Here is a 26,029-nt window from a genome sequence, read left to right on the forward strand (position 1 = left end):
TGCAATTTGACTACATCTTCACTGCCATTTAGCACATTTATCACATCATCGCGCATTCTAAAAGAAGGCAAAAGAAAAAAGTGTGTGGTCCAGAGACTCACAGGAATACTGGCCTATATAGGGTGAGATAACAGTTGTGAGAGGAGTTGGATAGCATGCAGATAGACCGCAGACCACCAGGCTCTCCAGACTATTTCTTTCTCAATAGTAAACAACTGCCACCCTATGGCAGACATACATATTGTACACAGACCCTTAGAAAAAACAGTGCTCCAGTCTGCATGGCATCAGGAAGGCTTCTACATTGGGCAACCTAAACTGGTTGGAACTCCTCTTGGCTAATGTATTAATAATAAAAAATAGATTCTATCTGTTGATCCACGCCATGGGAACCCTCCCATCTCATGAGGGGCAGGTTCGCACAGTGATAAATGAAATAGAGCTTTCTCGTGCAGAAAATGGTTCAGTGAGTGCACGCAAGTGTTTGTTCCCCCACCCCCACCCTAACCACAGAGAATATCCTCCCCCTCTCTACATCTTGGTCTCGCTGTCAGCGGGCTTCTCGTTCTCGTACTCGTTCTCCTGGCAGATGAGCTGGTATGGCTTCTTGTCAGTCTCCTCCACCACCGAGTTGCACACCTCTGGGTCCTTGCTCTGCAACTCGTGGCGAGACAGGTGCTCCACGATACCGGCACCGATGGAGTCCCCGAGAACGTTGGTGGTGGTGCGCAATCGGTCCCTGAGGGGAGAGGAGAGGAGTGGAGATTAAAGGGGGAGAGGAGAGGAGTGGAGAGGAGATGAGAGGTAGAGAAGAGAAGAGAGGAGGAGAGCAGAGGAGTGGAGAGGAGATGAGAGGAGGAGAGGAGATGAGAGGAGAGGAGAGGAGTGGAGTGGAGTGGAGAGGAGAGGATAGGAGATGAGGAGAGGAGAGGAGTGGAGTGGAGTGGAGAGGAGAGGAGAGGAGAGGAGGAGAGGAGATGAGAGAGAGGAGAGGAGTGGAGTGGAGAGGAGAGGAGAGGAGATGAGGAGAGGAGAGGAGAGGAGAGGAGAGGAGATGAGAGGAGGAGAGGAGATGAGAGGAGATGAGAGGAGAGGAGAGGAGAGGAGAGGAGTGGAGAGGAGAGGAGTGGAGAGGAGGAGAGGAGTGGAGAGGAGATGAGAGGTAGAGAAGAGAGGAGAGGAGAGGAGGAGAGCAGAGGAGTGGAGAGGAGAGGAGAGGAGAGGAGAGGAGAGGAGAGGAGAGGAGAGGAGAGGAGAGGAGAGGAGAGGAGAGGAGAGGAGAGGTGGAGAAGAGAAGAGAAGAGAGGAGAGCAGAGGAGTGGAGAGGAGATGAGAGGTGAAGAGGAGAGCAGATGAGAGGTGAAGAGGAGAGGAGAGGAGTGGAGAGGAGATGAGGAGTGGAGTGGAGAGGAGGAGAGGAGTGGAGAGGAGAGGAAGAGGAGATGACAGGAGAGGAAATGAGAGGAGAGGACAGGAGAGGAGAGGAGGTGAGGAGTTTATGCTTACATTTGTACTTTAGTACTTTAGAAACTTTAGACAAAGTTCATTGTGTACAATACTGTAAAACATTCGTTCTCAGTACTTCTCTGATGTGCTCATAAGTTTGGAGCCTCGTTCTTATTGGCTGACAAGACTTTCCATTCACAACCTTACGTGTGCTATTAAAAGATGCATTATGTTACTCAATGTATTTACAGAATGCATAGAAGAAATATTAAACATTTCCACTGAATACATCACAAATGGAAACCGCACAGAGCGTATAAACAAATATATGCACGTGAAGATATTGTGTATAATGAACCTCATTGAATGCACATGTCAGACTGCTGGAGGTATATTTTCAATAGCTCCAGGCAATTATCAAACCACATGACGCACCACAGCCGTTAAGATAGGAGGTAGTAGACCTTCTTGGTGGAATTAAGATGTGGACAGAATCAGAAGCAGATGGATTGAGGGATGTGGAATGTGAGGGGAGTGTCTCTAACCTCCTCTGCAACCCACTCAAGAGCATCAAAAAAAATGCTGGGATATGTTTGAACTCACAGCGCACTATCTTTGACAGTATTTTCCTCGTGAGGAAACGACTGCAGGCCTCTTTATGGCCTGCTTAACCCAAAACTCTCCAATGCCTCCAGCTTGTACATGATGCAGAATTTTAACTGGTGCAAAACAGGAGAAATCACAATGTCTTCATGCAATAATTAAGAGGAAATGAAGAAGAAAGAAGTGGTGAACAGTCACGTTAGTACTTTTCAGAGTCATTATCGAGGCAATACTTACAGGAACCAATCAACAGCGATGATAAGTGAGATGTCATCAGTGGGCAAGCCTACGGACGTTAGCACTATCACCATGGTGACCAATCCAGCCTGAGGGATTCCAGCTGCTCCGATACTGGCTGCTGTGGCTGTGATACTGGGGGCCAAGTGCAAAGGAAGACAGATCCAAACCAGTCAGACCTCGGCTGTGTTTTAAAACGTGTACAAATCATTCATTAGGGTGTCACTTTTACTCTTGCAAACAGAGGGGGGGGGGGGGGGGGGACAGACATGCCCTTTGATTGATCTCTCAACGAGTTTATCCCTGGGACACAGCACTGCAGAGTAGAACAATTAAATCAGTTTCCTTGGTCGAAGAACGATCCAACTACTAATTCAAAATAGCTGGACTGGTGGCGACGCCAAACTATAAAGCTGGCACTTGTGGTTTTGAGACTTGGAGAAGGTTCATTCTGGTTTGAGGCAGTAATTGTTGTTGTCATGAAAGACTTAATGTAACACAAATATTCTACTGTGTATCCTTCTCCAAGACCGACCCGTGTCCGACTCACACAGCAGGGAGAAGCAGTCAAACCCTTTCAGCTTCCCCTGGGCTACGGTGAAAAAGGATTTTTCAAGGAGGGCAAGGTGAAGCACATTTTGAAAGTACCCTGTGCATTGCCTACCTGATGGTGAGAATCTGTCCGAAGTTAAGGTCGTAATCGTTGACCTGGGCGATAAAGATGGCCGCCAGGGCTTCGTACAGGGCCGTGCCGTCCATGTTTATGGTGGCGCCCACAGGGAGCACGAAACGGGTCACACGCTTATCCACTTTGTTGTTCTCCTCCAGGCATTTAAAGGTGATGGGCAACGTGGCAGAACTGAGAGAGAGAGTGGGGGATGAATCAATAAGGAAAGTAAAACAGGCTTCCTTATGAAAAGTTTTAATAAGAGGGATAATAGTGTTACTCATTGTCATGAGAGTAATCTATCTCACTACTATAATGAGAGGAGGGTGTGCGATATTTCTATTCTCTCTAATTATATATCAGTTCACAGTATTTTAGGGTTTGTTGTGAAATCAAGGAGATAGGGATGCTACTGCTGAAGTTACATCATTCAGTTCAGCGCATGGGAGTTAGAACAATATTTTATAGTAGTAGTAGTAGTAGTAGTAGTACGACCCCAGTTAACATCACTGATGACGCGTCCCAGCGCATGCTGAAGCATTGTATCTTGAACCGTATTTTATGAAATCCAGGGAGGCTGATGACATACTAAGGTTTAGAAATCATTTGCTTCAAACCAAGAATTGTACATAAAAATATTTACATAAAAAAATGCATACATTCTTTTTCACTATGGTATAAATTATTTGGGGACCAAGCAGGCACACTGGTACTGGCTGTTCCCTTGACAGTCTGTGAATTTGGACTTGAAGGGCCAATTTGTGCTGTTTTCAAAAAAAAATTGCAACCATCATCTTACCATCATCGTAATTATCATTACGAAATCAGTAGTAGCTATATGCAAATGAACAATGTTGAACTTCCCTCCATCTTGCCTGGACCAAGAGCTCCTCGTTCATTCACATAACTTCCTGGTCCTAATGACGTCACACAGTCACAATGATGATGTTATCTGAAGCAGTTTCACCATGGTGATGCTATTACTATCACTATCACTATGATTATTGCTCTCTCAACCTTCATTTGCAGAACTTCCTGGACCAAAAGTAAATACTCAACCTGTAGTTGCATACCTAGAGGACGTCCCCAGGGCGGTGATGAGCGCCTGCAGCAGCCCGGCGATGAAGACAAAGGGGTTCTTCCTGGTGACAAGGAAGTAGAGCGTGGGCAGGACGATGAAGGCGTGGATGGAGAGGCCACAGATGACCGTCACTGTGTACATGCCCAGCTGGCCACCCATGGATGAGATGTCATCCATCTCCACGATCTTACCGGCAATCAGGAACAGGATACCGATAGGGGCGTACCTGAGGACGGGAGAGGGTCCGATAAGACAAACGATGCTAAGCAATGTTGCAATGCTGAGTTTCTGTACACCATTGGGAGTCTCATATATTTATGTTGCTCTTTTTCTCTGCCAGGGCTGAAATTGTCAGATGTGCAAACTTTATTTGGTTATATTTGCCAAGATCCAATCATTTATATTCAATTATCTTATTTTCCCCACGCTGTCAGTATGCTGGCAGGCAGCATGGGCAAATTCAGGTGAGACATCAAGAACATTAACTGGGGGGGGCTTCATCACATGGCCTGTAGAGGGCGGCATTGACTAAGGGTCTTGACCATCGACATATCTCAATGGTCTTGACTGAGAGATGACTTGCCCAGCGCGCGCGCACGCACGCACGCACGCACGCACGCACGCACGCACGCACGCACGCACGCACACGCACACACACACACACACACACACACACACACACACACACACACACACACACACACACACACACAGGTTGCAACACGCAGCGTGGGCTTGTACACTACAGGATCTGTGCTTGTTCCTTTTCCTTTATTCTTATTTTTTTTAACAGAGCTACTATGATCCTAATAATGTTCCATCGTATCATATCGATTGGAGTGTAGCCAAGCAGCAACCTCAGGCTTGGACAGATGAAGCCAATGTGGAAGTGCCAAAAACAATATTCCTGTTCCTCAAAAGGCCACTTGAGGCTGGCTCCAAAAGGGAGTCAATCCCCATTCACCTAAAAATGCCCAACATTACAGCATAAGTAAACATGTTTAGTCCACAGACCAATGCTTGACATCATGGTGGCTATGTCCATATTTTATACAGTCTATAAGTGTATCTTATTGTTTTGTATCGATTACTTTTATTGAAACATATGTTTCATATTCGCAAATCTAGTCAATCATTTATCTATATAAACATACATACGACCCATCCTCCCTCACTCACTGCCACCATTTCTCCCTCCCTACATCCATCCATCTATCTATCCCTCCCTCCCTCCTCTCCCACCTTGGACTCACCACATGATGATGGCGACCAGCTTCATGATGGCTTCGTTGAGACAGTCGAAGAAGTCCTTCAGCGGCTTGCCCTGCTCCCTCATGCTGCTGATGATCAGACCGAAGCAGATGGAGAAGACCACCAGGCCCAGAGCATTGACTCCGTTAACCGAGCCGGGAATGGGGATCACCTCCTCCCGCGCAATCTCCTGGCTGCCGTTCAGCGTGAATAACGTGTCGTTCACCGTCAGCTTCACATGGACCACTCTCTTGCCATACTGCGTCTTGAACTGGTTTTAATACAGAGAGAAAGACCATCCCTTACAGAAAAACCACATGAACTTCACATGTGCAAAGTCACATGTGGTCGCATGTGATCACATGTGAAATTTAACATGTTTCACATCTGAAAAATGTGGAACACATGTGAAACATGTGCTTTGCCCATGGGAAGCATGTGGTTTTGGAACATTTTCACATGTGAAATGTGTGAAACCCATGTAAATTCCCATGTGATTACTGATCACATGATCACATGATTACTGATCTGAAACCTATGTGATTACACGTGAAACCCATGTAAATGTTGCTAAACAACATGTGGCAAAACATGTGATAACATGTTATAACATGTGATAACATGCTTTCCACATGTGCAAATGTTCCAAAACCACACGCTTCCCATGGGTTTTATGTGTTCCACATGTTTTCACATGTGAAATTTAACATGTGTCCACATGTTTCACCACATGTGGACACATGTGAACCTCATGTGTTTTTTTCTGTAAGGGATGGGTTAAAAGGCCAATGCTGTGTCAACATTGTTTGTTTGTTTGTTTTATTTCACATAAGAATAGTGTTGGTGTTGGGGTGAGGTTCATGGTTAATAACAAGCCACACAGTTATAGTTATTAAACAAGAGTAAAACATATGTCTCCAGATCATTTTAAGATTTCCACACTAATTTATTACATTTCACTACTTTAATGTATCCAATATGTATAAAATGTATAAAATCAACAGTTCTGTTGTGGTTGTTTCTTTTTTCTTTTATTCATTCAGGGGGAGTTCACTGCAAGCAATGCTCTCTATTTCAGGAGCGCCCTATTCACATTCACATTCACACACACATTCACACCTGGAAGCTGACCAGTACAACCACGGTCCGATCTGTTGGCCACTGAGCAGCTGCACTGGAGAGGTAGGAGTCATGGAGTCTTCTTGCTCAAGGGCACCTCAGTGGTGGTAATGAGGGTGGCAAAAGCACTGCTTTTTCCACTTTCCCCGACCTGATTTATCCTGCCGGTCCGAGGGATCAAACCGATGACACGCTCGCTGCACTTCTGATTAAGCTTTACATGGAATGGGAGGTAATTGACACAGAAGCTCAGTGAATGAGTCACTAGAGGCCATCATCACCATCCCCTGTGTTCCTGTTCTGTGAAACCATCTGGTGCTCAAAATTTCACAATCCTGCCAGTTACATACCCACTTTATAATGCATAAATTGTCCATAAGAATGAGGAAGTGAAATTGGCATCAGGGAAAAAGCATCTTGGCTGGCACATAAATATATGCCTATGCCAGGAGCAAGTGGCAAGCATGAGCAGGTAATGATTCAAATCAATGTGTGGGGGAAGTCACATAGATAAATATGTTGAATTAACATTCAACTCAGTCAAGGATATGTGACTTTTTGTTGCCATCCTCATATTGCAACTGTGGGAGGAGACACAACATGATTCTTTATAGGTTGAGGCGATGTCTCGTCATAGACGCTGGGTTAGCTGGCTGGGGGCGTGGTCAGGGTGGGGTAAATCCCCCTCTTCTCTCCATACAGCATAATCAGCATTTAGCTGCTAGCCCAGCCCAGGCAGACCCGATCGGGGATTTAACCCCCGCAGTAAACGCACATCTGAACAGACGTCTTGCGTTCTGCTCTAGAATCCCCAATCCTGTACTGTAGAGCCACAGCACTGTCCTTTGGTGAGTCAGCCCATTGAGATATATGTGGCGGTTTCACCCCACTCGCGCGCCAGCCGTATAACATTTTGTGGGTGCTCCCACACAGATCGACTGTCTCTATGGTACTTCATAACACAATTTACCTTTTTCACAGCAGCCATTCTGTGTCTAAAGGCAGGGTAAACACACCATTAATGATGGTTTCCAACTTCCAATCCATTTAGGTGTTCCAATGCTGGGGCCCTCATTGGTTGCAAAATAGCTGCTGCGAAAAAGGCCTATTGTGTGCTGCAAAACCCAAGTTAGATTGACAGGTTTCAAAAGTCTGATATTAAAAACAAATGAAAACTGATGTGATTAATGATGACACACTGTGGGAGACTGGGAGCGGCTGTCATTGGAACGTGAGAAAGTAAAACAAGACTTTATTTGAGAAGCTTTATGCTTTAAGATAATTATCCTAATGAACACTCAGGCTTGTATAATAAAATGCTCAACTAAGACAACCTGAAGAAGCCTTCAGGGCTCAATTTGATACAATTGGGCACTGAAAGAGATGAAGAGAATAGAGGCATCAGGAGAACGTGAGTGAGGATCAGGAGGGAGTTACCTGTTTAGTGCAGGCTTCCACAAGATTAGGAGGAAACATGTTTCTGGAATACAGAAAAAAAGCAATGCAATGTTATTACCGTAGGATAAATACATCTAATTATTTGCATACAAATGCACTTTCCCCCGCAAAACCCAGCAAAAATACACTGAATGTACACAATATTAGAGATATCTTCCTGATATTGAGTCGTAGCCCCTTTTGCACAATCCGAATTTAAATTGCCTGAAAGCATAAAAGTCCTTCGCTAACTCCTTTTCTTAGTTTGAGGGCACGGTGGTCTGCATGTTCTTCCCTGGGGTTTCCTCCATATAACACCCCACTAAAAACATGCAGAAGATCGTCATCACCAGCGGTGGTTGGAAGAAGTTGGTCCCCGGGCACTCCACTGCAGCTGCTCACCGATAATTGCAATTACCTTGATTGACCTCATCAGTGTACCTCATGAAAAGATTAGTGTCCCTAATCTCCCTAGATTGAGATTAAATGTGGCTAATATTTTGTACATTTAGTGTGTGTGTGTGTGTGTGTGTGTGTGTGTGTGTGTGTGTGTGTGTGTGTGTGTGTGTGTGTGTGTGTGTGTGTGTGTGTGTGTGTGTGAGTGAGTGAGTGAGAGAGAGAGAGAGAGAGAGAGAGAGAGAGAGAGAGAGAGACAGAGAGAGAGAGAGAGAGAGAGTACCTGATAAGGTCCAGGAAGGCATCTGCAGGGCTGACCTGCTCTATCTGCTGCTGCTTGCCGAACTCATCCTTGGATCCTTTTCCGGGGTGAATGATGAGCACCATGACGATGCCGATGAACACAGCGATGACGGTAGTGGTGGTGTAGTAAACCACCGCCCGCATCCCCATCTTACCCGACGCACGGCTGTCTAGAGCAGCCATACCTGGAGAGGAAACACACCAGTCATCATTACATACATTACACACACATTCTGTATACAGAAGACTACCCAATTCCTCTGTCAAACCCTGGTTGGATTTCCCAAATAACAATCCATTCATTCATTCATTCATTCATTCATTCATTCATTCATTCATCCATTCATTCATTTTCAGTAACAGGTGACAACAAAAATTTACAAAACAAAATGACAAAAGAGAAACACATTTACAGCATGAAGAAAGTGAGGATGCAGCATTTTCCTTAACATGCAAGAATCTGTGAATTAAATTGCCAATGTTTACATGCACAACACATTTGAATCTGTGTGAACTTCACACTCCTATTCGTGTATATTCTATATATTTTGACTGCACTTGCAATGTTGTGATTTTGTCTTTTAGATATTTTCCTATTTTCCTTTTATCTCTGAATATTGATATGACGGCTACACTGCATCCTTACTGTACACTAAGACAAATTCCTCGTATGTATGTAATCTTGCATATTGTGGCAATAAAAGTGAATGTGATTCTGATGCTTAGATGTAGTTGTTTTGCAGCGAGGGACAGTAAAAAGTAAAAGAAAGAAAATAAGAGCCTAAGACCCTAGCCTGGGAACAGGTGTTGTGTAATGATTGGTGGAATAGCCTACACCCGTCTGGATTATCTGCCTATCTATGACAACAAAGAGGAGCGGCCTCAGAGGGGGAAACACAATCTGAGTCGGACCTTTCCTGCTGGGAAAACAACACCTAAACCTGGGGGCAGGTCTAATGTAGAAGATCTGTGTATATATACTGTATATCAGGGCTTCTCAAAGTGCACCCCGCGGGCCAATTGCGGCCCTCAGGAACATTTCTGGTGGCCCGCGATGAGTTAGGTCAGTGGTTCTCTAGCCCCAAAGTGACCCTACTACTGTACTTTGTATACTATTCTACACTCGTGCACACTCAGCTCCATAAGGCAATAGGGGGGAATGGCTGTTCAAAACGCTCTCGCTCCTACCCGTCTCCGACGTCCGATTGCAGATCCGAAGATATAATAGTCCTCCTACGGAAGCCAGTAATTTAGCCGGGGCGGTTAAAATGATACTGCTGTGTGAAACAACCATTTAAAAGCAGTCTTTCCACAGCCTGTGCCTTATTTAGGAGAGGAGGAGCTTCCTCGTGCCAGCAGGAAACTTGGAGTTTTGTATTTGACATGTTTTGCTTCCCAGGTGCGCACAGGCTGTGGAAAGACTGCTTTTAAACGGTTGTTTCACACAGCAGTATCATTTTAACCGCACCGGCTAAATTAAAAAATGACTTCCAGAGGAGGACTATCATATCTTCGGATCTGCAATCGGACGTCGGAGACGGGTAGGAGAGCTTTTTTGAACAGACGTTCCCCCCCTATTGCCTTATGGACCTGAGTGTGACGCTAGTACGAGAGTGCTAGCGTCCCTTATGGGGCAATGGTTCTCAAACTTTTTGAGCCGCGACCCCCAAAAACCTTTAGGCTGGGGTTCGTGGGCCCCCATTCCCACCGCTGCCCAATCAAACCAACGACTTCCCAGTGCACACACATTCACACGCTGATCTCACTCACTCTGAAATCTGAGTCTGACCTCAGCGGAATCATGAATGTTTCTATCATGGAGCAAAAAGATCTCTGTTCATTGTAGCTTTATTATATCATTGACTGTAAAGGGAACAAACAAGGTCACTAGCTTGTGTTTTATGATACAACAGAATATACTGTGACAATGATTCCACAGACAAATCATATACCTCCGCCTGCGTTTTAGCCTTGGCCTTTCAGTCATCGCAAAGTCTCAATTAAGAGCAGCACGTCTTGCTGCTGACATAGCATTCCAACGTTCCTGCAAGATCGTTTTTGGTTCTGTCACATTTTCAATAATGTCAAATACGCCGCCAGCGTTAGTAGACAGGCATGCACCCTAACCCACAAAGTCAGTTATGGGTTGCAAGAATTTAGTTATTTATTTATTGTGAAATGTGGCTTCCCGGTTAAAGATTGCTAAACCACTACTAGCCTACAGCAAACAGAAAAGTTTCATGCAAGCCAGATTGAAGTTTCAGAAGGTCACAGAGCCTGAAGCTGAGCCTCTTCTACAGCCTGAACAACATCAAACACAGGCAGCTTGGAAGAATGAAGAAATATGGCCGTTGAGAAAGGGGGGATTTGAAAAGGGACAATAAGCTGTTTGAATGGCAGGACGTTACAGCGTAGTATTTTCAAAGTGTCAGGTCCTATTATGGCCATTATCTCCATTCAGAGCTGTACAAGCCAAAGCAGGCTTTGTGCAGTGGGAGATGTATGTGGTCCTTTCAGATGTGGCACTTTGACTCAGAGCGCATGTGTGCGTGTGTGTGTGTGTGTGTGTGTGTGTGTGTGTGTGTGTGTGTGTGTGTGTGTGTGTGTGTGTGTGTGTGTGTGTGTGCGCGTCTGTGTGTGTGTGTGTGTGTGTGTGTGTGTGTGTGTGTGCGCGTCTGTGTGTGTGTGTGTGTGTGTGTGTGTGTGTGTGTGTGTGTGTGTGTGCATTGTGTGTGTGTGCCCCCTGTTTGGCCCTCTGTGTTCTCTTGTCTCAACATGCCCAGGGCCTGGGTCATTATCCATTTCTTTTTGATCCTCCTCCCCCTCTCCTCCCTCATTCTCTTTCCCCAAATTCTTCACCTCCTCTCCCCTACCACCCCTCCATCTACACCTCTTGTTTCAGAGCGCCCCTGGTCCTCCTCCTCTCCTCTTCCTCTCCCCCCCCTGTTCTCTCTCTTTTACTTACTTACTTACTTGATCTTATTGCTTCAGCCCTCTTTCAGTGCCCCCTCTTGCCCCCGCCAGTCCCCCTTTCTGCTGCTCTCCTCCTCTTCCTTCTCTGACAGCCCTGGGAAAACTTGTTGACTTTAGCCGGCCTCGCGCCGACAATGCTCCCCGGCCTGTTGTCCGGGCGACAACAGATGCAGCCTCACCAATTCCATCCTTTCAAAAGACGGAGTTGAAGGAGAGACTCGGAGAGAGAAGGACTTTTCTTCTCATATGGGTGATGTTCACCAGACACTAAAGTGCTGCAGGGGGAAAAGGTTGACTTTCGGGACAGAGCAACCGCTAGAGGTCTGTGTTTCGACCAATTAACATTCACTCCTGCTCAGCAAACAATGACCCTTCAGTTCTCACAAGGCTTTACCTGGAGGGCAATTAGCCTTTTTCACCTCAGCTATTTTGTGCCTAAAAGGCAGTAACACAGGTGCAAGCACATTAACGAGGACGAGCACTGGAACACCTAAATGGATTGGAAGTTGCAAACCCTCGTTAAGGTTTGTTTGCACCTGCGTTACTTACTGCCTTTTAGACGCAAAATGGCTGCTGGTTAAAAAAGGCCCATTTAGACCACGTGCCAAGATTAGGTATGGAGATAGCCTACTGACCAGCACATGCTAACGCTTTAGCATACAGCGTCAGTTACAGTAGCCTACAGTAATCGTAGGCAATAATTAGCCTATTCAAAGTAGTCGTTTCAGTGCAAATTCAAAGTTATTGGTTTTTATTTCTATGGCCATAACTGCTGAAAACAAAATCTCAATTATCATTGTTCGTTAAGTCCAATGAAAATTGTTAGCTAACTTCACTCATTTCCAGTGTAAACAACAATTTACTCAATTTCCCCTCAGAGATGAATAAAGTTATTCTGGTTCTGATTTACTGTATGCTCAAAGATCTTCTGCCTTTAAAAGTACATCCTTTTTGTCAAATTTTAAATCTATTTTACTAATTCTTTACACAAGTCTGCAGGTTTAGACTCGGTTTAGATCAATTAAATGGACCAGAACTGCAGACAAGCCATAGTGTCGCTGTGGCTCCAAGAAAATGTCAACATGGCAGCCATCCATCCATCTATCTATCTATCTATCTATCTATCTATCTATCTATCTATCTATCTAACTGTATCTATCTATCTAACTGTATCTATCTATCTATCTATCTATCTATCTATCTATCTACGGTATCTATATATCTATCTATCTATCTATCTATCTATCGGCTATCTATCTATCTATCTATCCATATATCTATCTATCCATCCATCTATCTATCTATCTGTCAATATATCTAATATCTATCTATCTATCTATCTATCTATCTATCTATCTATCTATCTATCTATCTATCAATCTACTATCTATCTCACAGTGATTCTCAAACTTTTTTTTCACGTCAAGAACCCCTAAGCTGACGCAAGTTAAACTGCAGACCCCATTTGATACAATTTTGTCCCAGGGTCCCCCATCTGATAAGATTTTAGCTTTTAGATGTTTTATTACCGAAAGATATGAAACCCATGACCAAAACAGTCATTTATTATGTCATTGTGTTACTTATGGATGGATAGCCCAGTGTAAATTGATTATCCCCACTTTTGCTGGGGACCCCCTGGAACCCCATGAAGGACAGCCGGGGGGCCCCGTGCCCCACTTTGAGAACCACAGATCTACCAGGTGCACAGAGATGATTTTGATGCCAGTCCTCTCATCTACTGGGTAAGATGACTGGGCCAAACTCTCAAAGAATCAGTGCATCATCCTTTCCATTTTCCCCTGTTGCTTTCCCCCCTTGTGTCCCTCCATAGTCCTCCTCCTTTCCCCCTTTTGCCTCCCACATGATCTCTATCTCGTTCCTCCATGGGCTTATAAATTTCCTTTCTGCGGTCCTCTCTCTTGCCTGAAGACAATCTTTGGCGGCAAACACATAGAGAGTGGTTAGTGTTGGCGAGGGGTTTTGAGAAAGAGGTGTGTGTGTGTGTGTGTGTGTGTGTGTGTGTGTGTGTGTGTGTGTGTGTGTGTGTGTGTGTGTGTGTGTGTGTGTGTGTGTATGAGAGCAAGAGCGAGAGCGAGAGAAAGAGAGAGAGGGACGGACAGACAGAAACAGTGAATCAGGGATAAAGAGAGGTGGAGCTATAGATGGAGAAGCAGATCAAGGGGCCTCTAGGGTTTTATCCTTTTCACTGGGTCAGCTGCACTCTCTCTCTCTCTCTCTCTCTCTCTCTGTCTCTCTTCCTCGCTCTCTCTCTTTCTCTCTCTCTCTCTTTCTCACAATCCTCCATTCTCCCGCCTGGCTGTCCGTCCATTTCTGTCTCTCAGTTCTGGATTCAACTCTAACTTTCTGATTTCTGATTCAGCCTTAAGTTCAAAGCGAAGGCCCTCAGGAAACCCATTTTTCCACGCAGCCATTTCACATAGAGGCACAATTCAGCCTTGCAAGCGTGAAAGTGTGTTTGCACTGCATGGGGCCACGTGTCTGCAGTGCAGAAGTCACTGGAGCTTAGTAGCACTCTTATGTTCTAAAATATGTTTTGCTCATAGTTTAATACGTTCCCAGTAACAAGAAAATCTTTGCTCCACAGGTGTCTCTGAAATAGCATTTATTTAGACTGTGCGACGTTCTTCATTGAAACCAACAGGAATTCAATTATTTTAGGTGGGGTGTGTGGTGAGAATTTAGAAGTTGTTGTAATACCTCTTCCTATGCATAGAGGGCGCTATCTGCAGTAAGCCGCTCTCTACCTACATAGGACTTCCTGTGAAAAGTTATATAGAGGTCTGAATGGTGTGATTCTGGGTCAGTCATTAGGAGCAAGAGGTGATAGGTGGCTGTCCAGAGAGTCCTGTAGGCTTTGTTTTTGTAAATAAATAATTTTATAATTTTTAAATTCTGGTTTATTGGTCTTTATTAAGTTAGAAATAGTAATGTTACCACAGGGAAACACTGATGTAGATGTAGTACTGTATAGCCTTATGTGTAGCCTTATTCTGTCAAACTGCTCTTCAAGTATATAGAGACAGGTGTGTCCTTATAACAACAGGGCCAGTCACATAACTTCTCACTCGAGGTTATAGATTCACTGGAAAAATATGTTTTTTTTTGTTGTTGAAAGAATTAAGGGTATAACCATGTAAATCATTACATTATGTCATTTAGCAGACGCTTTTATCCAAAGCGACTTACAGTACAATAGACCTTTAATAAACTCTACTGCAGCCTTGATGCCTTTTGCAGGTGTTCGGAAATGTTGTCATCGAATACGCCAGCCAGAAGATATTATGTAATAGCTCAGATGGACCTCCACATAGTATATAGGGCAATCCTCAGAATCAATTGGTTTATTATGTTATTCTTTTAAACTCAAAATAATTGAAATTCCTTAAAGATGAGCAATGTGTGTGTGTGTGTGTGTGTGTGTGTGTGTGTGTGTGCGTGCGTGCGTGCGTGCGTGCGTGCGTGCGTGTGTGTGTGTGTGTTTACTGAAACAGTTCCGTTTCACAGCCTCGGCCAGAGAAAGCCTCTTTTGTTGCTGCCGTTGCGCATATCCCTGCATGGTTACCGCAACCTCTGACCCCGCTCTACTCTAAACGTCTGATTGGCCGCCGATGACAACAACACAGGAAGTGCAGCAACACGTAGTCCTTATCATTACTGGTGAGAAATGTGTTCAAATTTCACAGATGGGATGGTGAGCGTGTCTATTGTAAACAGAGAGTCCAAAACGAGACAGACGGCCACTTCCCTTCGTTCCTCTGAACTCTGCTTGTGTTCATTCCTCTTGTGACCTTTGACCTTCCTCATCTTCTCTTCGTAAACCCCCGCTCCACTTTAGCTCCTCCTTCCTCCTCCAGCTTCCCCTGTCCTTTCCCATCATTTCATCTCCCTCCTTACAGGCCCGTAGCCAGGGTTTGCGAAATACCGAGGTCATTTTAGCGTGGCGTGGGGGGCCCAGGCTGTGCCTCCCCGGTTAGAAAATGTTGTCCATTTTAAAGTAAAATGCTTCAATCTGGTGCACTTTGAGAGCAAAATTAAGAGGCTAGATCTATAAAGAACTACAGACATCATGTTAGATTAATATCCTCTTTACTGTGCTGTTGCTTTAAAATGAAACAAAAAATAAATGTCTCCCCATATAATATAATTTTTATTCTGCATACAGGTCACATGGCAGAATACTGCTCAATTAAATACAATGGCCTATCTACACAAACATCACTTACAGGGGAGTTACTTACCCATTCACTTCAATAGAACTGTCCCCAAAGTCTAGCCCCAATACAAAATTTGAACGTTGTGGTGAGTTATGTCTCTTCCTTCTATAGCACACAGAGAGGAAGCAAATTGTTGCATTTCTGATCAACTGTCATATATCATGTTATTTATGAGGGCTTTAAAACATCAATGACAGATGAATAGATCTGGGGGCCGGGGCTATTAAAAAAAAAAAAAAAAAAAAAAAAAAAAGAAAATACCGAGATCATGACCTCAGTGTCCTCAATGGTAGCTACGGGCCTGCCTCCTTATTCCTACTCTGTTCTTCTTCCCAGTTCTTCATTGAGTTTCTCTCTTTTCCTTCCATCTATCTACACCATGCTCTCATTTAGTGAAGTCCACCACTCAATTCATTTCTCACAACTCATTCACAACCCATTTCAACCTCGGGTTTTTCTTATTTAAATGTGGCCCGGATAGAAATTCAAACCACAAAAATGCCATTTAATGAGAATCACCTGCTTTTTGATTAAAATAAGTTGCGAACAAGATTTCTACAAATCATCAAATACTATTCATTTCCCTCGAAATTTTGCATTTTCCTGGTTCTACCTCAACAATTTTGCCCTAACCTCTCCTTAAAACACATCCTCGGACATCCTTGGGTCTGTCCGAGTCCCGAGATCAAACACACACACACACACACACACGCACGCACGCACGCACGCACGCACGCACGCACTCACGCACTCACACTTTACTCAGTGTCAGTTCAATTGTACCTCCATGTAATAGTATGAGATGAGACTCAGATTGTGATCATTTATCGTGGTGTAGTTTGGATGTAGTTGAACTATTTGTTGAAAGTAGTTTTAGTTAGACAATATACATTTTCTGACTCATCTTCAGGTGAAGGCCACCAATCAGCTCTTGGCTATAGAACAAGATTACTTCTCCTATATATTTATCTTCATTGATACAGTACGTTTAGATTGAATTGAAGCCTTCACATTTGACTTGGCTAGCACTACTACTGTCATGTGGGAGTCAATTTGCATTCAATCTGCTTACATTCTTGCAGGGTGTAACCAGGTCACGCCAACCCAAAATCCCATGCTGCACTGACATAAACGTTGTTGTGTAAACGCAAGATGAATCAGGCAGTATTAGCAAATCATTTACAGTAAGTTGTCAGTGACAGAGAAATGACTAATTGACTGTCAAGTACTTTCCTATTATTCTTTGTCCTGTGTGTACACGTATTGTTCTAAACCCCAATCATCTGGCATCTAAGTGAACTAAAACAGACCATAAAAAGTGCAAATACTAATAAATGTCCAAAACGATTTGACTCTGATCTTGTATCAAACCATGGCTCTAGCTGAGAATTGATTACATAGACTTTGAATAATGCTCTGTGGTTTTAGGCTAAATAACTCACAGACTGGACTGAGAGAGGATTATTATAAATAATAATATATAATTATTAACGTAAAACATTATTCATGTTTATCATCACTGGTGTTCATTTTGCCATATCAACTAGATTTAATAAGTGTTCAAACACAGAAGACAATTGTCGTTTGAAATGATCAAAATGAGTGAAGTGTAGGAGTAGATTCCCTGCCTACGAACACAAGGGTCGCAGGTTCGCGCCCCCGTGTTACCTCCGGCTTTGTCGGACGTCCACACAGGCACAATTCGCTGGTGTCCTGCGGGTGGGAAGCCGGACTAGGGGTATGTGTCCTGGTCGCTGCACTAGCGCCTCCTCTGGTCGATCGGTCGGGGCACCTGTTCGGGGGGGAAGGGAGCTGGTGGGAATAGCGTGATCCTCCCATGTGCTATGTCCTGCCGGTGAAGTTTCCCGCTGTCAGGTGAAAGAAGCGGCTGGCAACTGCACATGTGTCAGAGGAAGCATGGTGCTTGTACACAGCTCTCCCCACATCTCCTCAGATCGGCAGAGGGTGGAGCAGCGACCGGGGCAGCAGGGGGAAATTGGCCAAGTACAATTGGGGGGAATATGGAGCTTCTCCCTTTTTATTTTTGTAGTTGAATACAAACTTAACTTAATTTTTCTGATCCTAATCATCATTGTTAAATATGAAGAGATCAGCCTCTGGTTATATGGACATGTCTTCAGTATGCAGTGTATTTGATGATAATTGATTCTAATGATTTTATCCAGCAGATAACATCATATCTGAGAGGAGAGAATAAACGTGCATCTCTCTCTCTCTCTCTCTCTCTCTCTCTCTCTCTCTCTCTCTCTCTCTCTCTCTTCTCTCTCTCTCTCTCTCCTCTCTCTCTCTCTCTCTCTTCTCTCTCTCTCTCCTCTCTCTCTCTCACACTCTCTCACACACTCTCACACACACACACACACACACACACACACAAACACAAGAGGAGATGTGGCTGATATCTTGACGACAGAACAGCACTCTTTGTTGGCTTCCACATGTTGTAGCTGCTGTCATGTGACATGATGTCAGAGGATGCTGATGCTACGCCCCACTGCAGGCACAAAGCAGGTTATTATCGGACATTGTGTCTGACTGTCATCATCCCTCATTGGCTCCTGGCCCTGTCAATCACTGATTCACTGCACCACAACTGGACACAAGCCCAGCCTATATACTTTCCATCAACCCCTGTGTTATCTGACACTCACATGTTCCATGATCCCACCTTTCAAAAACAAGCAGAAGCTCTGCTCAGAAGCAAACCGCTGTGCTTTGCCCCGGAGAAGAAAACACTGAATGGATTGACTATGCAGGACAGAAGTGATGAATGGACTACCGTACTTCGCATGCCTTGATTGGAACTGCCAAGCTCGATGTCACAGGTTTGAGTTCCTCTGAGTTTCAGGCCTACAGTAAATGTGTGTGGGTCCACTACAACTGTCAACTAAATGTGAATCACTCGGGAGCAGAAGCATTTTTTGCACACCTGCTGCACCTTTGCTCTGAAACCATACATTCTATTATGAAACTTAAATAAGACGTCGGCTGTCATCATCACTGTTCGAGTGGAAACCTTATGCAAACCTTGGGTAGGTCTCTATGTACTAAAAACACTCATTTGCTCACTTAACACACAATAATGGTTCCAAATGCACAAGGCACGTTGTCACAGCAATTGAACACAAGCATGTGATGTGACTGAGACCAATAACTTCAAAGCATCTCTCTCTCTCTCTCTCTCTCTCTCTCTCTCTCTCTCTCTCTCTCTCTCTCTCTCTCTCTCTCTCTCTCTCTCTCTCTCTCTCTCTCTCTCTCTCTCTCTCTCTCTCTCTCTCTCTCTCTCTCTCTCTCTCTCTCATGTGAGGTCATCTAATCGCCATCCACCGCTGGGCCCAAAACCAACAGACAGCGTGGGCTGAATAAACAGCTGGCCCACTGTCTGCCACCTAATGTACTTGAGGGACAGTGGCGTAACAAAACATGGAGTTCGGAATAAACAGCAGCCACAGTCAGAGAGACAGAGTGAGAAAGATTGTCAAGTTTGCATATGTGTGTGTGTGTGTGTGTGTGTGTGTGTGTGTGTGTGTGTGTGTGTGTGTGTGTGTGTGTGTGTGTGTGTGTTAGCATTAGGACACAACTATGGAGGGTGTCATGTTGATGACATGACACCTGTCGTGAACATGAAGAAGGCGTTATGAATGTTTATGACTGTTGTCATTAAGCGTCATTTGGTAGATTATGTCATTGTTAAAGTCGAGCTGAACCCAAAAATGACTTTTCTTTTCTTTTAGATCAAATACAGTACCTGGGTATGCAGTGCACCTATTTAATAATGTATGCAAACAAAATCACAACAATCAAATTTCTTTAGTTTTTTACACTTTTTCACATCAAAAGTTAATTTTTCAAGATTTCATTGATAACAGTAATGTACAGTTTGCTGATGTCACCTAGTACTATCACATTTCTACTCCATTTCAACCAATCATATCACGACATGCAGCTGTCAATCAAAAAAAATCATTTCAGGATAATTTTCTCTTCCAAATGAAGTCGAAAATGGCGCCTAGTGCCTGTCGCTCGGCAACACGAAGGCAGCTGGCTGCCTGCGGCTCCACTCAGCCACTAACCTCCCGTCAAAAGGCTCTTCCCGAGGGGAGCGCCACAACACACTGAATCCCACTCGATTTGGAGGCGGAACCCCCCAGGATTGGCCAAAGCCCAATCCAGTCCCCAGAATTGTCAAATAAGATCATCGACATGATACTATGACCCGCATCTCAACCTGTCATCTTAGACAAACTATGTTTTCAGTCTGAAACGGACTCATTATGCACGTGACGAACAGGTTCAGTTCGACTTTAATATAATGTTGACATTGTTTGAGATGTCTTCATTATGGCAACTTGACATAACCAAGACAACATAAACAGGACATTGCAGGTATTAAGATGTCATTAAGTGCAATTACATTTTCAAATCCATTTATAACGGTGTCATTACTATTTTCCTTGACCTTAACTACAGTAGTTCAATTTGAACTTTTCATTACACTGTCTAGGATAATGTCAAGTTGTCATAACAAAGACATTGACAGGTTATGCTGTCTTGGTTATTGTCAAGTTGTCATAACGAAGACATCTCAAACAATTTCAACAATGACATAGGCTAATTTATCGAGTGACACTTTATGTCAACAGTCAACAGTCATAAACATTCATAACGTCTTCTTCATGTTCATGACCTGTGTCATATCATGGTTATGACAGTGTCATGTCAGTTCATATTCATCCTCAAGTAAAGTGTTGTGTGTGCACGCGCGTGCGTGCGTGCGTGCGTGTGTGTGTGTATGTGCGTGCGTGTGATATTAGCATAAGGACACAGAACTGTGTTCATGTGTGTGAGATGTTGGATATACATTTAGGACAAGACAATGTTTGACACCCTGGACCTGGAATGTCCAACACGCTTAGTCAAGCGCCTTCGGCGACCTCGGTAAAGCTCAGCGGAGCCTGGAGCGTTTTATGGAACGCAGCACTCCGCACCTGTGGGTTCAGGGAAGGTTCAAGCGCTCGTCGTCCACAACGAGTTGGGAAGTACGATAGTATCACCCAGGGGATGGTAGTATCCCCGGGCGGGGGGGATAGCCTTAGGCATTGGGTAGGTGGTCTTTAGGTTTAGGCATTGGGTGGTTGTGGTTAGGGTTATGGTCTCCAGGGGAGGCCGGGGGGTCTTCAAGCCCCAAGCCCAAGCCCCTAACCCAAAACCAGGGTGGTACTACAGTACCATCCCCTGGGTGGTACTACCATATTTCCCAACTTGTCCTGTATGAAGAGCCCGTCGGCGTGCTTGAACTTTCCTTGAACTCGCAGCTGCGGAGTGCTTTTTGATGGTCCGCCCGTGCTGCATTAAACGCTATAGGCTCCATGGAGCATTACAGAGTTTCGCCAAAGGCTGTTTGAACTAAAAAACAGCCAATGATAGCTAGACCCTGATAAACCTGTCCTGTGATAGGGTTGCAACCAACTGCTAATCAGGCAAAGCACAACTATGTGTAAGCATTATGTGTGTGCAACATTGTGATATTTATATTATAACAATTAATTGTTCTAATAGTTCAATTATTATCAGTTGATTTCAAGAATTTATGTAGACTGTAAATCAGTGACTGTTGCCATAATGCGTATAAAGGTTTGGGTTCAAACAAAAATATATCAAAAGCAAAGACTTATACCAGAATCAAACTTATTTCTGTCTGATTGCCGACCTCTGGTCTTCTGGCTGTGTGGTGAGCATACCTGTGATGAGACTGGAAACCAGCAGGGGCAGCACCAGCATCTGAAGCATTCTCATCAGCAGTTCTCCAGGGAAAGAGAAGAACTTCATCTCGCGGTAAGTCAGTTTGTACGGCCGCACGGCGAATCCCAGGATTATGCCTGCGGGAAGGAATAGAATTGTAAGAAAAGTGTGTATTTTTATTTTATTTTTATTTATTTTTGTGCTTTGCCTTTCAATATGTATTACTATAAGAGTCCCAGAATTAACATCTGTAGTGGTATACTATCATGTCTGAATTCCCTCACTTCTTCCCTCACAGTCTGGCAGCGCTGGTCACCATTGTGGAATTGCAATCGGCGGCACTTAACGGCAGTGGAAAATAGTTTCCAACAATCCAATTTGCCTTTTCAGCGTGTAGCAACGAGCTAGCGTGTAGGTTTCTGGCGTTAGCTTGGTAGCTAGTTAGCATTGTTGCTTTCACTGCGGCGGCAGGGGGCTATTTACAGCGACACACAGGGAGGAGGGAGTGGAAGCCGCTCTGATTGACATGGCCGGAGCCAATGACAGAGCTTGTAAGCGCGGGGAGCGGAAATGCCGGCAGCGACTGAAATGGTCGCCGCCAATGGGAGAGCAGCTGTAGAGCAGGGGAGGGCTTATGCCAGCAGCCAGACTCCTCTAACGGGAGTGAGAGGAGTCTGGCAAGCGAGACTAATAATTGGGTAGAGGTGGTATTTAACGATATATGAGAATCCCAAAATCACATTTCGTGCACACAAATCTCCAACACCGGGGTGAAAGTCTAACTTTTTCCCACAACACTCCCTGACCTAAAACTAGCCGGGAAATGTGCCAGAAAGAGTTGATCCACAATAACATTTTCACAAATGAAAGTGCTCCAGTGATGCAGGAGAGGGAGTGTGCTATCCTGAGGCCTGTGATCACATCTTCATAGCTGGGAAAAGTATCAACATGCCAGGATTATATCCACTAAAGACTCAATTGAACCTGGCTAAAGTGTAAGATAGTGGCCTGGGGGAACTGGATGCCCAGTTCAAACACAGGAGGAGCACATAGACTAAATGTAACTAGCTGTTCCTTTCGTCAACACCACTGAAGCCCATTCAAAAAGCTGTTGTTTGTTGCGATACTAATCCACCAATGGGCCCAGGTGGCTGACCCAGAGGCCCGGAGTGAAGTGAATAACCTGAATTCAGCAATCAATCAAATGAGTCTTTCTTGGCGCTGTGTGTAATACTATCAGGCCTGCAGATGTGGAAGCAGTGGGTGGGCCCTGGCTCACTTCCTACTGGGTGAGGTTCAGGGGTTAATGCCTGCGTGTCAAGGGTCAGCTGCAGGGTCAGATAAAAGGCCAGTCTGCTGAGTTCATCTGAGTTTTCCTCCATTCTCTGATCCTGTGAGTTGGTTTCTATTCTATTCCTTCTTCCGTCCCGTGGGAGGGGGGTCGTCACACCACAATGACAGATTGTCGGGAGTGATGGAGACAATCTGGAGCCCTCTTACAAAAAGAAGGAGAGACTAAAATCAGCACTTTAACTCACTCACCAATAATAACAGCAGCGACGGTGAAGATCACAAAGGCGTTTCTCATGAAGAATCCTTTGACGTCATCTTTGCTGATGTTCTCCACTGTCTTCTTGGCCCTCAGCGAGCGGGACTGGATCCCGTCCCGGATCTGGCGGAGACCGCTCCGGCTCCGCTGTGGGTTCTCCCCGTTACTTTGAGTCATGGCTGCTGCTGGTGCTGCTGGGATGGGTACAACTGGAATCTTGAGATCCATTTACGAAACGTGTGGGAACCTGCGCTCCACGCCACTTAATTCTGACATTAACTTAGATGGTGAAGCAGATTGTGTTGTTACCTGGTGCTCGTCTCTCTCTCTCTCTCTCTCTCTCTCTCTCTCTCTCTCTCTCTCCTCTCCCTCCCTGTTTGGTTTGAAGCTTGCACGTTGCCTGTTAGGGAGGATGAGGGGAGGGAGGTAATGTGGGAGTAAGCATTCGATAGAGAGAAGATCAAAAACGAATTATAAAAAGCAGTCATACTTTCACCACTCACACCTTATCAGTAATTTTTTCTGAGAATGTATGGTGTTTGCATGGTGTAGTCAGCATCTATAAACTCTACATTGTCATGCCCCCTGCCTCCTAGTCTCTCTCTTTCTTTCTGTGTGTGTGTGTGTGTGGTGTGTAATAGACCCTTCTCACGGGGGCCATTTTGTGCCGAAAAGGCAGATTAAACACAGGTGCAAGCAAAACACTAATGAGGGTTTCCAACTTCCATGATTGGAATTTGGAAACCCTCATTAGTGTTCTGCTTGCACCTGTGTTTGCCCTGCCTTTTCGGCACGAAATGGCCCCCGTGAGAAGGGTCTATTGCAGGATTGGAGCCTGGTGTGCTGGAGGCTGGAGATGGCAGCACAGCTGCACACAATCGCCAATCAACCCTGCCTATATAAACTCCAGCTCCACACTCAGTCTTCGCCGGATTATAGATTTGTCTCAACGTCAGTCGCGGCGCTCCAGCTTGTCTAGCAATAGACTACATGCACAACTTTTTTACTTCCTGAAATTAGTACAGCTTCTTTATTTCCTGTCCTACACTATTGGATGAACTGATTAATCAGGTGTGCCTGATCATTGTTGTGACTGCAGCACACCTGACATTAATCAGTTCATCCAATAGTGATGACAGGAAATAAAGAAGCTGTACTAATTTCAGGAAGTAGTGGAGTTGTGCATGTAGCCCATTGTTGCTTTCTGCTCAGTTTTGGAAACTAACTTTCTCTTGATCTCCTTGCCCAGGATCTCCTGCCTGCCTGCCTGCCTGCCTGAGCCTCTGGACTCCTGCCAAGCCTGCAGACCTGCCACTCTAAAATAAACACCTGTTCTTCCTGCTAAAACTGCCTGCCTTGCTTCTCTGCCTTTGAGGTCCAAACTCTTACACCGGGTCTTAACATACATGAACACACTATATTCTCACTCACATCAAATATCTCATTCAAAGTGGATTTGGAAAAGGTTCCGATTCAGAATAACCAAAAGATCAACATAGAATTTGCAATAAACTCAAAACAATGAATGGAATGTTGAATATTTGTATAATGACAAATTGTCCTCCACATATAGAAGCTGTTTATGATATGGGACCATGAAAACCTAATAGAATGCATGGTAAAATGTCAGAAATACACAGCGGAGGACTCCTTACAAGATCACTTTTCTCACTCTCTCACACACACTCTCTCTCTCTCACACACACACACACACACACAAAGCAGACTTCCTCATACAGTAGAGGGCTGCCTGCCCTGCGCCACATGGACATTTGGATTCTCTACTGGCCACACTGAACACTGATTCCACAGAGCTAGTCACAACATGCTTTGAGTAGCCTACACGCACACGCACACGCACACACACACACGCACGCACACACACACACACACACACACACACACACACACACACACACACACATGTCAAATGGTAAAAAAGCAAAACATGCAAAGACACATGAAATGGTAAAATGCTAAAAGAGGAGGTGTTCCTGTACCTTTAGACTTGAGCAATAACTTCTTGTAAAGTCTAATTTCTCAGTTTCTGCAGGGGCTCATTCAGCTCTAAATCCTTGGTGAGTGTAAAACGGGCAGACGGGATCTTTGGCTGTGAGCTGGTTGGTCTGAGCAACCAGCACTGAAGACAGAGAGCGGAGAGGAGAGGAGAGAGGAGAGAGAGAGGAGAGGAGGGGGAGAGGGAATGAAAGAGCCAGTGAGAGAATGGAGGCGGTGCATAGTAGAAGAAAAAGCTAGTCACACACACACAGTATGGGCCTGTGGAGAGGGGGAGGCGGGGACTCAAAAGTAAAGTAAGGAGGGGGGGGGGGGGGACCTGCTTTTCAGACAGAGGGGAGGCTTGAAGAATAATGAGCTTTCCAAGCAGGAAGAAGAGAAAGGACCTTCTTGTTTTCTCCTCTCCCCCTCACTCTTCTTTTCAAATGGTTTGTTCACGGTTGATGAGTTCGGCCTGATTGGGGATTCCGACAGAGAGTGAATCGACTGGGAAATGAAAGTCCCCCCATCCATCAAAACAATATGGAAGTGGATTTATCCATTCATACGTTGACTTTGGCAGGACTCCAGCAGACACAGTCATCAATCAACCTCAGTTCATCCTTCATGGCGTGATGTGGCTTCTTTTGGCTGCATTGTAGTGCATGTTACACAGAAAGTGCACGTGCACACTTGACTCAAAGTCCACTTTTTCCACCTGGAAGGCCGTGAAGTCCTTTAGTTTGTCAAGCTAAACCGAGCGGGTAAATATTGACCATGACGGCGGCACGACTGGTACCCTGCAACTATTGGCTGTGAAAGAAACAATCTGTGTAAACATGAACATGAACATGCACACAGGGGTTTACTTTGAAAGGAAAATTATTTTGGCTGCTCACCAGGGCCGATTTTACACTTCATGGGCCCCTGGGCTATTCATCTCTGCAGGGCCCCCCCTCAAGCGGAAGGGGGGG

General features: G+C 44.8%; 1 protein-coding gene across 1 annotated transcript; it reads right to left on the minus strand.

Moving 5' to 3' along the window:
* Positions 1–531: 531 nt before the first annotated feature.
* LOC310783097 (excitatory amino acid transporter 1-like) lies at positions 532–23,237 on the minus strand (the record flags this gene model as incomplete). Its single annotated transcript, XM_083643887.1, has 9 exons — positions 532–739; positions 2,287–2,421; positions 2,951–3,145; positions 4,027–4,260; positions 5,288–5,556; positions 7,842–7,884; positions 8,521–8,725; positions 21,511–21,648; positions 23,054–23,237. The coding sequence occupies 9 exons, from the start codon at positions 23,235–23,237 to the stop codon at positions 532–534; spliced, it is 1,611 nt and encodes a 536-aa protein (XP_083500013.1).
* Positions 23,238–26,029: the final 2,792 nt, after the last annotated feature.

This window comes from Poromitra crassiceps (genome assembly GCF_964638095.1).
Source record: "Poromitra crassiceps genome assembly, chromosome: 10".
In the NCBI taxonomy this organism is placed as follows: domain Eukaryota; kingdom Metazoa; phylum Chordata; class Actinopteri; order Beryciformes; family Melamphaidae; genus Poromitra; species Poromitra crassiceps.